At 43.7% G+C, this 15,257-nt stretch overlaps 1 protein-coding gene across 5 annotated transcripts in view; it reads right to left on the bottom strand.

Annotated features, from left to right (window-relative positions):
- plxnb1b (plexin b1b) overlaps positions 1 to 15,257 on the bottom strand; it is a 182,275-nt gene that overhangs the window by 18,465 nt on the left and 148,553 nt on the right. For all 5 annotated transcript variants that reach the window (XM_078249371.1, XM_078249370.1, XM_078249369.1 and 2 more), the window contains 20 exons: positions 12,795 to 12,929; positions 12,543 to 12,665; positions 11,256 to 11,349; positions 10,956 to 11,122; positions 10,671 to 10,822; positions 10,362 to 10,467; positions 9,985 to 10,121; positions 9,689 to 9,865; positions 9,354 to 9,576; positions 8,970 to 9,212; positions 8,454 to 8,633; positions 8,192 to 8,340; positions 6,578 to 6,678; positions 5,989 to 6,206; positions 5,720 to 5,898; positions 5,569 to 5,635; positions 1,418 to 1,564; positions 1,117 to 1,282; positions 772 to 875; positions 588 to 672 (listed from right to left, as the gene is read on the bottom strand). In XM_078249371.1, the coding sequence (XP_078105497.1) occupies positions 588 to 672; positions 772 to 875; positions 1,117 to 1,282; positions 1,418 to 1,564; positions 5,569 to 5,635; positions 5,720 to 5,898; positions 5,989 to 6,206; positions 6,578 to 6,678; positions 8,192 to 8,340; positions 8,454 to 8,633; positions 8,970 to 9,212; positions 9,354 to 9,576; positions 9,689 to 9,865; positions 9,985 to 10,121; positions 10,362 to 10,467; positions 10,671 to 10,822; positions 10,956 to 11,122; positions 11,256 to 11,349; positions 12,543 to 12,665; positions 12,795 to 12,929 (2,953 nt within the window). The remainder of the gene's footprint in view (positions 1 to 587; positions 673 to 771; positions 876 to 1,116; positions 1,283 to 1,417; positions 1,565 to 5,568; positions 5,636 to 5,719; positions 5,899 to 5,988; positions 6,207 to 6,577; positions 6,679 to 8,191; positions 8,341 to 8,453; positions 8,634 to 8,969; positions 9,213 to 9,353; positions 9,577 to 9,688; positions 9,866 to 9,984; positions 10,122 to 10,361; positions 10,468 to 10,670; positions 10,823 to 10,955; positions 11,123 to 11,255; positions 11,350 to 12,542; positions 12,666 to 12,794; positions 12,930 to 15,257) is intronic.

Raw genomic sequence — 15,257 nt, 5'->3', positions numbered from 1 at the left:
AGCATATATGTTCAGAATGTCATTGGCTATACGAACTATCAGTCATCAGCACAACCGGCTACAATTGGCTGAGTCTGTAAACAAAAGAAGAAAGGCCACAGGCACTCGTTGGCTATTGTAACCTGTGGACGAGACAAGGAATCTCCTATTGGTTCAAGGCAAAATTTTAAATAAAAAAAAATGTCTGTTAATATCTTTAATTGTCATAATGTGTTTGGACTAAACAGTTAACTGGATGTAATCAACTGGAACTTTATCAATGTAACAAGACAGTGTTTGAGTTGTATAAATAGCATGATGCGCACAAAAAAGGAAGACGGCCCGTGGGCGGGCTGTTGGAACGTTAATCAGTAACAATGAGCCATAGTATACTCCCAGTGCAAGACACATGCAATCATCTATGCTGCCTGGATTTACTTTACAAATGATGAGAGTGGTATGGTTACGGCAAAAATGTCACACACACAGAAAGGTGCTTATTAAGATTCAGTCAGGAGTTTAGTAGAAGCATAAAGGATTTTTGTGACAGTTCAATCATCATGAGGAGATTAATTTTTCCAATAATACTGTTCATCATGTTAACTCACTCTCTCCTGCAATGTAGTCGTGGTTGTCATTGTGAATGTGTTTGGTGTTCCGAGGGACCAGCGCTACTGTTGCACCGTCTGGGACCTGATGAACACAAAATATAGTTAACATTATTAGACCACAAACCTATCTACTAACTACTTTTAGTGAGTAAAAGTGTGTTAGAGAAGCGTGAACTCTGACCTTGTAGTGCTGCAGTGTGTTAAGGCGTTTCCAGTTGCCCTGAACCACAGACGTCAAGTCCTCATCTGACAGAATGAGATGACCGGCAACACCAGACCGCCACTCTGAACAGCAGACAACAGCCAGACAGTCAGCACAGTGTGTGTGTGTGTGTGTGTGTGTGTGTGTGTGTGTATAGACATTTATTGTTGCCTTGGACACAGCTCAACAAATACAACAGAGAACACTTGAGGTCAAGTGGACCATTTCACAATTTCTCTCACTTTACTGTTGCAGATATACTAAGTATGAATAACAAAAATGCTAAAATTGATTTAAGCAATGTATGTGTATATGAATTCTCACCAAGGTCCAATGAGTCTGTGTGGGGTCGGTGGGAGAAGGAGGTGCCCTTGTACACCTGATCCAGCAGCTTTTCTTTCACCTGTGTGATGGTGTCACAGTCCAACACTTTGGAGGGCAGCGGCTGGCTCTCGTTCACTCCTCCACCCTGCACCAACACATTCAGAGTCTGCAAAAGAAGATAGAAAGTAAGAGGGGTGAGAGCGTGAAAGAGGAAACAACAACTTCCCGAAGGTCATAGTGGATGTCTGGGATTATTCAATAAGATGCAAATGATCATTTGGTATGATTTTTTTCTCCACACCAGGGTCTTGTACTCCACGTCCTCTCGCAGCAGGCGGTTGTCATTAAGGGTGTACTTGGCCTTGCCGGTCACAGCGTCTACCGGTCCTTTATCTACCTGGTGCTTTATGGCCCTGAACAGCATGTAGAGAGACTCCCCCGCTGAGTCCTAAAACACAGGCACAAGCGCGCACACACACACACACACACACACACACACACACACACACACACACACACACACAGGCAATTAGCACTGGCCTAACATTCTACAGGAAAGAATGAAGGGCTCAAACAACAAGGACATTCTTTTATCTATTTTAATCAGTGACTTGCAACTTCAAAAAGAAGCCAGAACGATTACATTGTACAAAATCATAGTCTATCAGGAAAAGCTGGACTATTTACTTAAGACTGGAGGACACTGGCTTTCTTTATAGCGTCATTCCCTCTGCATGGGTACATTTCTGATGAAACTTTCCCACAGTTGTCAGTACTTTGATGTTTGGACTCCACATTCATCTGCTTTATAAAAGTTTCCGTCCGTAATGACTTTTCAGATATTATGTATAAAGAAGAGGTCATCAACTACATTTTTCCAAGGGCCAGGATTTTTCTAAGCAGACACTCTGGGGGCCACACTTTCAATTAAAGAAAATAAAATGTATTTATAACTATTAAGCCTATGATTGTTTGATATTTTCACTTTCTTACTAAATTAATGCTATTTTTATTTACTTGTATTAGTATGAACATAGTAGACTCCTAAAAATCACTGAAAATCCAATATGATACTAGATAGGTTACTTAACTAGAAAATGATCTCAGACTAGGAAGCAGTTCCCTGAGGAGTGATGGTTAAAGTCTGTGATTACGGAAACGTCATTGTAGTATGCAGTGTTCTGATTGGTGAAAAATGCTTGCAGGAAGAAAGGCCTGTTGTCAGGTAAAAATGTCACTCTCAAAGAGCCTGAAGCATAAAGTTGACAAGGAAAACCACATACACATGATCCGCCTCTCTGCTCTGCACCCTACCTCGTGGTTATGCCGCTGAGGGGCTGTTGATAATCCTCTCTTTATCGTTCTAAGTTTGGTTCATGTGCTGCATTGTAACACACATAAGCTAACGCTGGGCTCTGCTGTGTGCAGCCACGCAGATATCGCTGTTCAGAATCCTGTCCATCTTCCAAAATGCAACGCTTGTATCCAAATGAATTGTACTTGAAGCTGCATGGCATTTTTTCTGGTTTATCATGGGTGTTGTCCAGTGGAACTTGGATCCTCACGCAATACCGAAACTAATCGGCATGTGAGCTGCAAATACAGTGGGTTGGGTTTGCGCTTTCCCTGTGGAATGTTGTTCACTTGCTGTGAATGCTAGAAATGCAAAAATACCAGAACACATATTTTCCTCTTCACACTTTCTGAATTAATTATTATTCTGCGGGCCGGACTGGAAGCATTGGCTGGCCGGATTTGGCCTGCGGGCCACCAGTTGACGACCGCTGGTATAATGGCCTTATGACTTTCTCATAACTACCATATCAGAATCAGAAAAGCTTTATTGCCAAGTATGTTTTTTTACACATACAAGGAATTTGTTTTGGTGTTGTAGGTGCATGTCACACATTCCCTAAAATAAAAGGTTAAACATAACAAAACAATATAAGTATAAATATAAAATAAAAAGTGCAGTACAGCAGACAGAGTATAGTGGTATGTAGAGCCAGAGGTGGAGTGTGGAGAGAGTCAGGGTGGGTATATAATAATATAATTACCTGGTTCACCTTTTTTTTTTATTTCTTTTTTTTTTGTGATCTGATGGAGTACCACTCACTTTCATCACATCACACCTGTGAATCCTCTTGTTTTATAAAAACTGGGCTTATAGGGAAAAGTAATTGTATGGAAAGTAGATTTAATGACATATGGACAGACTGGATCAGAATAGTGTAATGCATAAAGAATTGTTTGGGCTGGGGGGTGGGATTTTAGGCACCCCCCTTCCTTATTTGACAGGAAGGACTGAGCCTTTGTATATGGGGCGCACGCTCAACCAGGTGAGCTACTAGGAGTGTAATGTGTCTTTCAGGTCATACAGTTACATGTTATAGGTCAAATTATTCACAGATATTGTAACTCTGAGATGTTGCAGAGTCTAATATGCTAACATACTAAATGTTATAACATGCAGTCAAGTGACTGATGTATTATCAGATATTGTTGGCTGCCAAGCATTATGTTGTTGAGTGATGACTGACTGCTACTAAGACAAGTTTTATATATTATTATTTTTTTAACAGTGTGTCCTCTTTTCATCATCTTTCAGTTCTAATAATGTTGACTGAATCTGTAAATGACCTTACAGGATCAGTTCAACATTTTGGGAAACACTTATTCTTGGCCAAAGTTTGACGACAAGATCAATACCACTTTCATATTTGTACATTAAATGTGAAACTACAGCCAGTTATCTTAGCTTAGCACAAAGACTGTTAACAGGTGGAAACAGCTAGCCTGACTCCAACCAGCACCTCTAAAGCTCACTGATTAACATGTCATATCTGGTCTGTTTAATTTGTACAAAATGCATAGTGTAAAAACATGTTGTGTTTTTATGTGCTGGACTTTTTCTTAGCTGGGAAGAGTGATGTTTTGGATTCTCAACTGGTTTTACAAGACTTCAGGAAGTTACTGCTCGACTAAGCTAACCAGCTACTGACTCAAGCTTCAAATGTACTGGTATGGATTTTCTCTCTGCAAAAAAGTGAATAAATGTATTTCCCAAAAAGTAGAACTATTTCAGTGGGCTAAATGAATTGGATGTCAGCGAAGGCTATGTCTCTTTCTTTTCATTTTCTTCTTTATATTTAATTTATTTAGTAAGGAGGATATATATTATTACATTATATTTTTATTATTAAATCAGATCTTTGATTCGACCACTTGTGTCTGTTTGTATGAATGGTGTGAAATCTAATAACTTTTTATTAGATTAGATTTCACACCATTCATACAAAAGGTGGTCATAAAAAAGAAGCTACAATGGAACGTGTTCTTCTTAAGGCCATCTTAACAAAACATGTCATGTTCGACCTTCCCCTTACACATTTTATCACCAGGTCCCAGGGCTCAAACACTCACAAACACAGATGAAATCCTTAAAAATGTTACTTAATAAAAAAGATAAAAAAATATCACATTGTATGGTGGCCCTGAAGTGCAAATCACAACAGCAATTAGAAAAACGCAACAACAAATCATAAAACACAACGGCAAATATGAAAACACCTCAACAAATCATAAAACACAACGGCAAATAGAAAAACACGACAGCAAAAATGAAAACACGACGGAGAATAGGAAAACACGACGGCAAATATGAAAACACGACGGCATATAGGAAAACACGACAGCAAATAGGAAAACACGACAGCAAATAGGAAAACACGACAGCAAATAGGAAAACATGACGGCAAATAGGAAAACGCGACGGCAAATATGAAAACACGACGGCAAATATAAAAACACGACAGCAAATATGAAAACACGACAGCAAATAGGAAAACACGACCGCAAATATGAAAACACAACAGCAAATAGGAAAACACAACAGCAAATAGGAAAACACGACAGCAAATAGGAAAACAAAACGGCAAATATGAAAACACGACAGCAAATATGAAAACACTTCATCCATCCATCCATCTTCGTCCGCTTCAACAAATCACAAAACACAACGGCATTAACTTCTAAAAGGTAGGGCCTATCTAGCAGAGGACGGACCCTCCTGATTGGACAGACGGACTGTCTCTCTTTTAAAAGTAGGCGCGTTTCTGTGTTTTTCACCTCTCCTTCCTGTTAAAAGACAGACAGTCCGTCTGTCCAATCAGGAGGGTCCATCCTCTGCTAGATAGGCCCTACCTTTTCCGGTATAAGTTAATGCCGTTGTGTTTTATGATTTGTTGAAGTGTTTTCATATTTGCTGTCGTGTTTTCCTATTTGCCGTTGTGTTTTATGATTTGTTGTTGCGTTTTTGTTATTGCTGTTGTGATTTGCACTTCAGGGCCACCGTACATTTGGTTGTCCTTTACATTTGGGACTAAAATTATATTTGATTGTGTAGTAGTATAGTAGCAGAACTATAAAATCATGTCTTATGTGTTGACTGACTCTGAGGAAAGCATAGAGGCAGATGGACATCCAGTTGGTCAGCAGCTTCTCCACCACCGTCTCTGTTCTGCAGAGGAGAAAACACTGAGTTTGAATCACTGCCAAGCTTCTTTAAAACACCTTTAAACTATGACCATGTTCTTCTTCTTACCGTCGCAGCATCAGTTTGGGGTTCTTGGCCACATACTGCTCCACCAGGTCGTTGAGGAGAGTTTTGAGGATGTCGGTGAAATACTCCAGTTTGCCGTGCAGCGACACCGTCAACAGGGAGGCCACATAGGCCCGGTCTCTGGGAGAGAAAGTCCGCTGGCTCTCCAGAGTGTGAATGAACTGAGAGGAAGAGAAAAGGCAAATTATCTCTCTGCTCAAAATTTAGGTATCATCTTAAAGCCTTGCTCTGCTCATGACACTGATGACTACCTTGGTGAGGAAGAGTTTACTGTTGAGCAGGTTGGACAGCTGCACCAGGCCCTGTTCCACCGTCTGTCTCCGACACTCTTGAACGTCCAGGTCTCTCCTCAGTGGAGACTCCCGGTGGCCAGGGAAGAAAATGCGCTCAGCGTACCTCCGGTAGTCAAGGAAAGGGATGCCAGAGCCCACCAGGTCGCTGGACATGTCCATCATCTCCGTCATCAGGTCTGAGTCAGCATGGAGGAGGAGGGACGAAAGATCAGCAGGTGTCGCTACAAGCTCTTTTGTCTATAGCTTCTACTATATATCACATTCAAAGTGTGTGCTGTGAACTTTGTTATGAGGTAGGCACTGGTAAATATTGACACTGGACAGTGTTGGCAGGCTAAAATTAAACTCCTCTGCAGCAGCCTTTTGGGATGGTGCAGCCATCCAAGAGGTGTGATGTAATGGGATAATCTCATTAGGCCAGTGTGAAAACAAAGTGGATCTGTTGGCCTCAAACTAAAATAAACTTTTTGTTCTTCCGTCTCTGGCTCTCAAACCTCATTTATCTGTTTCCTGCGCTCCCCTTTGTCATGTAACTTCACTCCTTTACCTGTGAACTCTTTCTTGCAGCGGTCTCTCACGCTGGTTTCCAGGTTCTCAAGTTGGATCTGGACCTTCTTGTAGTCCCTCACAGCTTGCTTACTCTTTCTCCTGACATGCAGCAACAAAAACAGGACCAGAGGGTGAGGCAGGGATAGAAAAGGGAGGACAAATAATACTAGTTTCACACTGGATTAGTTGAAATCCAGTGAGATGAAAAGGTTGACTCAAGTAATTTGACCAAAAAAGCCCCCACCAGAAAGTATCAGAGTTAGTCATGGGGTCATGCTGGTTCAGGATGGAAACATTGCCCGATTTGGTTACACCAAAACGTGAATATCCAGATCTTACAGTTATCACTGTAGCACTTTTATATAAACTAGTTAAAGTGCCATCATGGCTGAACAATGTTCTTCCCTCCCAGTAGCCTATTGCATAGAGTATTCTTTATAATGTCCAATAGAGCAGTGTCTTTGAATGGCAGGACAACTCTTATTTAATTCCTATTTGCTCCTATGCTGTATGTAAAGTGTTCAGATGGATTTTCATAATTTCATCCAGGCAGCTGGCATGAATGAAAAGTGAAAATATAGAGAAGTGCTTCTGGTCTGATGATTGGACGTTGTTGTACAACACACTGTGAAAAAAAATCTTTTGATCTGACATGAAAGATATCTCAACAAATTAAAATGTGTTCATTCACAGTGTTTCATAATGTATTAAAACTAGTGTAGTCCCTGTTTAAAATTTAAGATTCATTTACTAGGACAATTAATTAATTAATAATTATTAAACAACATTTCTGTAAATGTGCCAGTATTAGCAAGTCGGCAAATTTTCAACTGTAGTTACCTAGTTACCTAGCAAACGTGTCTGTGCCGATTGCTTGGCCTGTGGTATTGCTGCTTGCAGCTTTCTTGAAAACCGCTCATCTTGTGAACATCACACTGCACTTCTTTGGGTCCTCTGAGTATAGTTTTACTTCAGACAAAAACATTTTGAGTAGGCCTACGTTTTCTATCACTGCCAATACCAACGTTCCCAGTTAGTGAAAGGGTGAAAAGTAAAGGAAGACGCCGTTTGCCTGGGACCCAAGTTGAGCAGATATTTTTTGTTGTTTTATTGTCAGTCAGAGTGAGTGCCCCTCCTGTTCACTCTGCTCTCTGGAGTAAAATCATTTCACTACGTCAAGTTTTGCCGTCCGGTGAAAATGTGAGTCAACCGCGTACAGGCTGCTCTTATTATATATCCATGGAACAGGCAGCTGAAGCGGACCCAGGGTGAGTCTTAATGTGAGACGGAGGCAGCCACCCGGAGGAAGAGCTCTGACCGGTCAGGCTCCGAGATAACGTTATCAGACATGAGCGCAACATGTTAAACTGCCATAAAATTAATATAATGAGCTGCATGTGTGAAAGGGGCTTACAATTATAAAGTCGTAACTTATAAAGTATTGATTGTATTGTTTATTACAAAGCCCTAAATAGTTCTCAATATCATCAAAACAAAAACCCCACAGGGTACCTTTAACTGATTTATAATTTTACCAGATTATGTCTCATTTTTCTTTCTCTATACTGAACTACAGTAAACAATTACAGAAACACACGGTCCACCCACTGACCTGTAAATGAGCACAATGATGAGGACGATGAGAGCTACTATGGACGCCCCAACCCCAACTCCAATCTGAGCCTCCAGGGGGAAGGTAGACAGGCTGAGGTTGTCATACTGAACCTTTCCAAGGGAGAAGTTCAGGTTGCCCATTCGGACCTGAAACACACACAAACAGCAGTGTCCTTGTAAGGTGCTCACACAGTCCCACCCTCCCGGATGAGTCACATTAATGGGTTTTCTGTGGTTTTGAAGTGAAAGCACGGACTCACTGTGAATTCAGGCAGATTGTCAGAGCCCTCACGTTTCTTGCCGTTGGGTCCTGGTGCAGGCTGCTGAGGTGGTGGCTCACAGTACAGATGGTTTCTGGTCAGGGTCTTAACAGCACACACACCTTCCCCAACCAACACTACCACCTCATCCTTAGTGATGGCCAGGTCCAGATCTTCCCCCTGAGAACACATGGAGAAAAAAGTGAAAAACATTAACTTTATTGTGACAACTGCAACACCTAGTTTTTTATAATAGTTGTATATACTATAATAACTGTTGCTTGATTTTGATTGATTCATGTGACTGTTCTGTCCTAGCACAATGAAAAAAAGCCACTTAACATCCAAATCTGTAGTGAGTAAGCCATGGTATATCAGTAAATCATGTGAGTCTGGTTGTGGTTTTCAATGTGACAGGGCCCTTATACTTAAATACAAATAACAATGAAGGATTGTAACATTAGCCAATACCACCATTGCTACTTCCTCTCTAACAATCACTGCCTCTCCTCTGACCTCTAGCTGGATGAAGCTGCCAGGGTTGTAGCGGTAGGCCTTCAGAGGGTCCTGCTGGTTAAGGGGCCGCAGGACTGGGTTGCGTGCATAGCTGAAAGTCTGGGGGTTCAGACTGCTGAAGTCAAAGTGCAGGTTGTCTAGCAGAAACTCTGTTGTGACCTTTGACCCCCAGATGGAGGAGTCCACCATAGGAGAGCGGCATAGGATCAGTGAAGAGGAGTTCACCTCACAGCGCTCCATGAACTGATGAGACAGGGAGGGTGCAGAAAAGATCTTCAGTTAAAGGAAGAATCTTTGGAAATAAAACACACACACACGCACGCACGCACGCAGGCACGCAGGCACCCACATACACTCAGGCACCACACGCATGCACGCACACACCTGTTTGACAGAGCAGAGTGGGTCTCCAGGACAGATAGGCTCAGGAACCATCCTCGCTGCCCTCCCAAAAGTCTTCTCCCTGTCCTCTTGCTCTCCACTCCTCCTCCTGCGCTTTCTCCTTTTATTTGGGCTGATTGACGCGAAGGGAAAGACAGCCACCACCATCCGGGGCTCCTGCACCACGTCCAGGTTTTGGCCCGACACATAGATCAGTCGACCACCACTAAACAGACAGAAAGCTCTTAAAATTCACAGCACTTTTGGCACCTAACAACTTTCTAAGTAGGGAACAAGAGGTGATGATTGAGAGATGAAGGTCATATTCCCAGACTCACTCCAGGAAGCTCTTTGCTGGTGTGGCGTGGGTGATGTTGGGGTTGTGGGTGTAGCAGTAGGCTGAAGTGTGGAGGTGACGCTGGCTGCTACCGTAATGCAGGGTGACCCGCAGATCTCCTGTCTTATTACTGCTGCCTGTCACACACTGAACACTGGTACTCTGCACCTCTGACACACTGAGGAGAAGGGCGAGGAGGCACACAGGAGTGACAGATTAACACATGATGTGATACTTCATTGACCCCAGAGAGAGAGAGAGAGAGAGAGAGAGAGAGAGAGAGAGAGAGAATCTTACATGTGACAAGTCACCCCTCCCACAGTGATGGTGAGGTCAGAGGGACGTCCTGTCAGCAGGTTTCGGCCAATGATCGTCAAGGACGTTCCTCCGGCTTTGGGTCCCCTTTCAGGAGACACCCCCATCACAAACGGGTCCTGAAAATGAGGAGAGGAAGGAAGAAGAAGGCAGTTAGAACTGCCTTAACCTTAATAAATCAATTAAAATAAAGTTTCATTTAAAAATGAAAATAGTCAGAATTCTGATTTATTATACTGTATGTCTCTGATATGTTGATGTTTTTTGTTGTATGCTTTGCCTATTTGCTTCTGCAACAACACAACAACGGTCAACAAAACTTTATCTAATCTACTTTAATTAAATCTAATCTAATGTACCTGGTAGCTGAATGCCTGGCTGGACACACCAAACTCTCCTCCGCTCACTTTTACAGAGATATGGCCCACCTTCTCTCCTCCACTGGCTTTGGTCCTGCACACAATTCTGAAGGACAGACTTGTTCTTAATAAAGCAGAGTCAGACCTACACCATGGCAATGTTTCATTAAGTGAATGTGAATGCCCCATATGCTTTTGAATGAGTTTTGTAGTCAATTCACAAAGGATTCCATCAAATACCCTTAAAAACAAGCGACACAACACTTCAGAAATCCTCTCCTATCACCCCCAGCAGCAGTTCGTCTTTACCTGGAGGAGACCTCATAGAGGCTGGGAATGACCGTGCAGGGAATACCGGCTACTGACACAGAGTAGAGGATGTCTTCAGCCTTCTGGCCCAGGTTGGAGCCTGAGATGGTCACCATGGTGCCACCTTCCAACAACCCAGAGAGGGGCTCGATCTGACGAAAATCAGGAAAAATCTTTAATCTTAAATAAGAAGATAAATTGTGACTATAAGCACCTACATTGTTGTATTTTGTGTTTCCCACACACCCAAAATAAAGCGTGAAGAGGTAAAAGGTCAGTACTCACAGAGTGGATGACGGGGGCAGGGCACATCTGCTGTACAGGTTCACTACAGGAGTCTGAATACAAGCAGCTGGCTCGAGCACCACCACACCACACACAACCATACTTGTGGTCAGCTGTGTGGCAGCGACTGCAGTCAGAGCGGCCCACAGAGCAGTTGTACAGAGTCACTGAGGTCATAACAGACAGACAGACAGACGCGCATCAGTCAATGTTAAAGTGTGTTAACATTCAGTGTCTTTGGAGAAAAGACGCTGAGGATAATAGCTGAGGATTGAGTGCAAAAAAGCAGAATGTCCTCACCATATAGATCAGGAGAGCTGTCCACATGGAAGGTGTCCCTCCTTTTCACGTAAACCATGGCATTGTATTCCTCCACTGGAGCAGAATATGTGTACTGGACAAATAATGGTTTCATTAAAAAGACAATTACTATTTGTTACACTGTCACTATCAGACATCAAAGTAGACACAGTTTAATCCTGCCTCAAAAAACATTACTTTATCATCATTCCTGACATAAGTCCTAATGAGCTCAACAGTGTTGTTCTGCAAGTAAAAATCCATAAGGATTTTGATTTTATCAGCCATAATGTCTAAATCATCTGATGTAGACTGACCACAAGCTACGAGATTGTGAAACTAACGTATTAAGAAATCAACCTTGTTTTAAGAAAAACATGTTTTATTCGCGATCGTATGGAGAAATACTACACTACCCACAATTCTAAGCGTAACAGCGTCGTCTCTGATTGGTGGAACTCGCTGTTATCAATGAAATATTAACACATTCCTGTAACGTTTTTACAATCCGAACCGAATCAAATGTTTCATTGTCACAATTAATCTCTGAGCTGGTTAGCTTAGTTCCAGATTTAAAGTGTCCATATTATGCTAATTTTCAGGTTCATAATTGTATTTTGAGGTTGTACCAGAATAGGTTTACATGGTTTAATTTTCAAAAAACACCATATTTTTGTTCTACTTCACATTGCTGCAGCTCCTCCTTTCAAATGCTGTCAGGTTTCTGTTTGAGCTACAGAGTGAGACCTCTTAACTTCTGTAACATCTCTGTTGTCAGTGGCACATGCGCAGTAGCTAGGTAAGGATTACATGAGCTAGCTCCAACTTCGGCCTGTACAAGGCAGGATTAGCCGGGAGACTTCTTCTAAACTAGGGCGCACTTCCAACTTTGCGTGGAATACCTGCAGAACAGGGACATGTAAGTAGTTCTATACAATTTATTTTGTAGATTAGGGTGAATTTGTGTGTGTTGTAGCAGTGTTTTGCCATTGAGAACGAGCACCCGGAGACTGAAGGGAGAACACATTCAGAAACCGTATCTCACTCAAAACAGCATGGATGTTTTTCTTTTTCAAAGTTTGTATGCGTGTGGAAGTACCAGAGACACAAAATAACACCCCAAATCCTAGAAAGAGTGTTTTTTTTCATAATATGGGCACTTTAAAACTCTTTATATAAGCATTTAATGAAATGTCACTTCCAGAGACGTTAAAAAAAGTGGGCAGTCACTGTTGAGCGTGCCCCTGGTGTTCAAATCTGTATACATCTGTCTGTGTTGTTACACACCTGGTGCAGTTGACAGGTGATGTCAAAGTTTGATGGATTCATGTCATCAGTCTCCACATAGGCATCCACCACCACAGTCTGTCCCTCGATCACCAACACACACTCATAGTCCAGCTCTGGATCCTGAACACACAATAACTTGTTTTTTGTGAAGGGGTCACCAGCCAGGCAAACAGAATCATCCTGTGTGTGTGTGTGTGTGTGTGTGTGTGTGTGTGTGTGTGTGTGTGTGTGTGTGTGTGTGTGTTGTACCTGATAGAGGTGCAGGTTGCGGGCCAGTAAGGTGATCTTCCTCTCTACTCTGACAGGGAGCAGTGATGAACCCTGGACCTTCTCCACACAGGGACAAGCTGAGGAACCCCAGCTGACATAGGAGCCCTCGTCGCCCTGTTGCCCAATACACACACAGTATAAACACACAAGTTCCCCCTTCCTCACTCTCTCTATGTTTAAACCCACAATGTTTCATTATGATCCAGTGAAGTGTCACAGTGATGCTTGCAGATCAAACTAACAATTGTTTACACACACTGTTTACATTAATGTTATGTGATTATTGCAGCTTTTAAATTATTCTGATGCAGTTTATTTGTTAAAAAATGAGACAATTGCAGGGTGCACAGCTGTGTGCCAAAGTTCCATTTTTCATTGAACCACTGGGTGGCACCAAAGCTTGACATCTTCAAATTCTACACATGGATGCTTTAATGCCTGAAGCTGGAGAGAGCTGGTCTTTTTTTGTGCTGCACTGGGTTTCTCTGACCATGTCATGGTTCACCTGATCCCCGCCTACAGGCAGAAACTAAAGCTCTGCAAACCTGTAGTGAGGACATCAAGGAAGTGGACCAGTGAGGCTGTGGAGGATCTCCAGTCGTGTTTGGATTCTACTAACTGGGATGTGTTCAGGACTGCTACCAACAGTCTGGATGAGTACACAGAGGCTGTGACGTCATACATCAGCTTCTGTGAGGACTGCTGTGTTCCATCAAGCACCAGGGTGAGTTACAACAATGACAAACCCTGGTTCACAGCCAAACTCAGAAGGTTAAGGCTGACTAAGGAAGAGGCGTTCAGGAGTGGGGACAAAGACAGATTTAAAGAGTCGAAGTACAAGTTTAGCAAGGCAGTGAAGGAGGCTAAACGACGATACTCAGTTTTCAGCGAATGACTCTGCGACTGTCTGGAAAGCCTAAAACCCCCCACTCCTTCAATGACCGACACCTAGCCAACGACCTGAATGAGTTCTACTGTCGATTTGAAAGACAAAAGGACAGTCCTGACACCATCCCCCACGACACCTCCCTACAGCTACAGCTACAGCCACTGTGCTTCACCTCCACCTCCCCCACCTCAGCAGGGTCCTGGGCCTCCCCACCAATGCCCTCCATAAAGGTCCCCCCCTCCACCCCCCCACCCACCTCAGTGACAACTCTCTCCATCCATGAGAGGGACGTCAACAGACTCTTTAGGAGACAGAATCCCAGGAAAGCTGCTGGACCGGATGCTGTCTCCCCATCCAGCTTGAAGCACTGCGCTGATCTCCAGTGTTCACAGATTTTTTTAACACCTCACTGGAGACATGCCACGTGCCAGCCTGTTTCAAGACCTCAACCATAATCCCTTTCCCCAAGAAGCCAAGGACCACAGGACTTCAGACCCGTCGCCCTGACCTCTGTGGTTATGAAGTCCTTTGAGCGCCTTGTGCTTTCACACCTCAAAGACATCACCGACCCCCTCCTGGACCCCTTGCAGTTTGCCTACAGAGCCAATAGGTCTGTAGACGATGCAGTCAACCTGGCCCTCCACTACATCCTCCGGCACCTGGACTCCGCAGGAACCTACGCCAGGATCCTGTTTGTGGACTTCAGCTCTGCCTTTAACACCATCATCCCGGCTCTGCTCCAGGAGAAACTCTCCCAGCTAGGCGTGCCTGACTCCACCTGCAGGTGGATCACTGACTTCCTGTCTGACAGGAAGCAGCATGTGAAGCTGGGGAAACACGTCTCCGACTCACAGACCGTCAGCACTGGATCCCCTCAGGGCTGTGTTCTTTCCCCCCTGCTCTTCTCCCTGTACACCAACAGCTGCACCTCCAGTCACCAGTCTGTCAAGCTTCTGAAGTTTGCGGACGACACCTCCCTCATCGGACTCATCTCTGATGGTGACGAGTCCGCCTACAGGTGGGAGGCTGACCACCTGGTGACCTGGTGCAAGCAAAACAATCTAGAGCTCAATGCTCTAAAGACAGTGGAGATGGTTGTGGACTTCAGGAAGAACCCAGCCCCACCTGCCCCCATCACCCTCTGTGGCTCCACAATTGACACTGTGGAGTCTTTCCGCTTCCTGGGAACTATCATCTCCCAGGACCTCAAGTGGGAGCTAAACATCAGCTCCCTCGTGAAGAAAGCACAACAGAGGATGTACTTCCTGCGGCAGCTGAAGAAATTCAACCTGCCAAAGACAATGATGGTGCACTTCTACACAGCCATCATTGAGTCCATCCTCCATCACCATCTAGTACGCTGTTAGCACTGCCAAGGACAAGGGCAGACTGCAGCGTGTCATTAGGTCAGCAGAGAAGGTGATTGGCTGCAATCTGCCGCTGCTCCAGGACCTATACGCCACCAGGACTCTGAAGCGTGCTGAAAAGATTGTGGCCGACCCCTCCCACCCCGGACACAAACTCTTTGAGACACTCCCCTCTGGCAGGAGGCT

The sequence above is a fragment of the Sander vitreus genome, chromosome 4, assembly GCF_031162955.1.
Source record: "Sander vitreus isolate 19-12246 chromosome 4, sanVit1, whole genome shotgun sequence".
NCBI classification, from domain to species: domain Eukaryota; kingdom Metazoa; phylum Chordata; class Actinopteri; order Perciformes; family Percidae; genus Sander; species Sander vitreus.
Note: the sequence above shows the minus strand (reverse complement) of the source record. Positions and strands in the feature narration are given on the sequence as shown.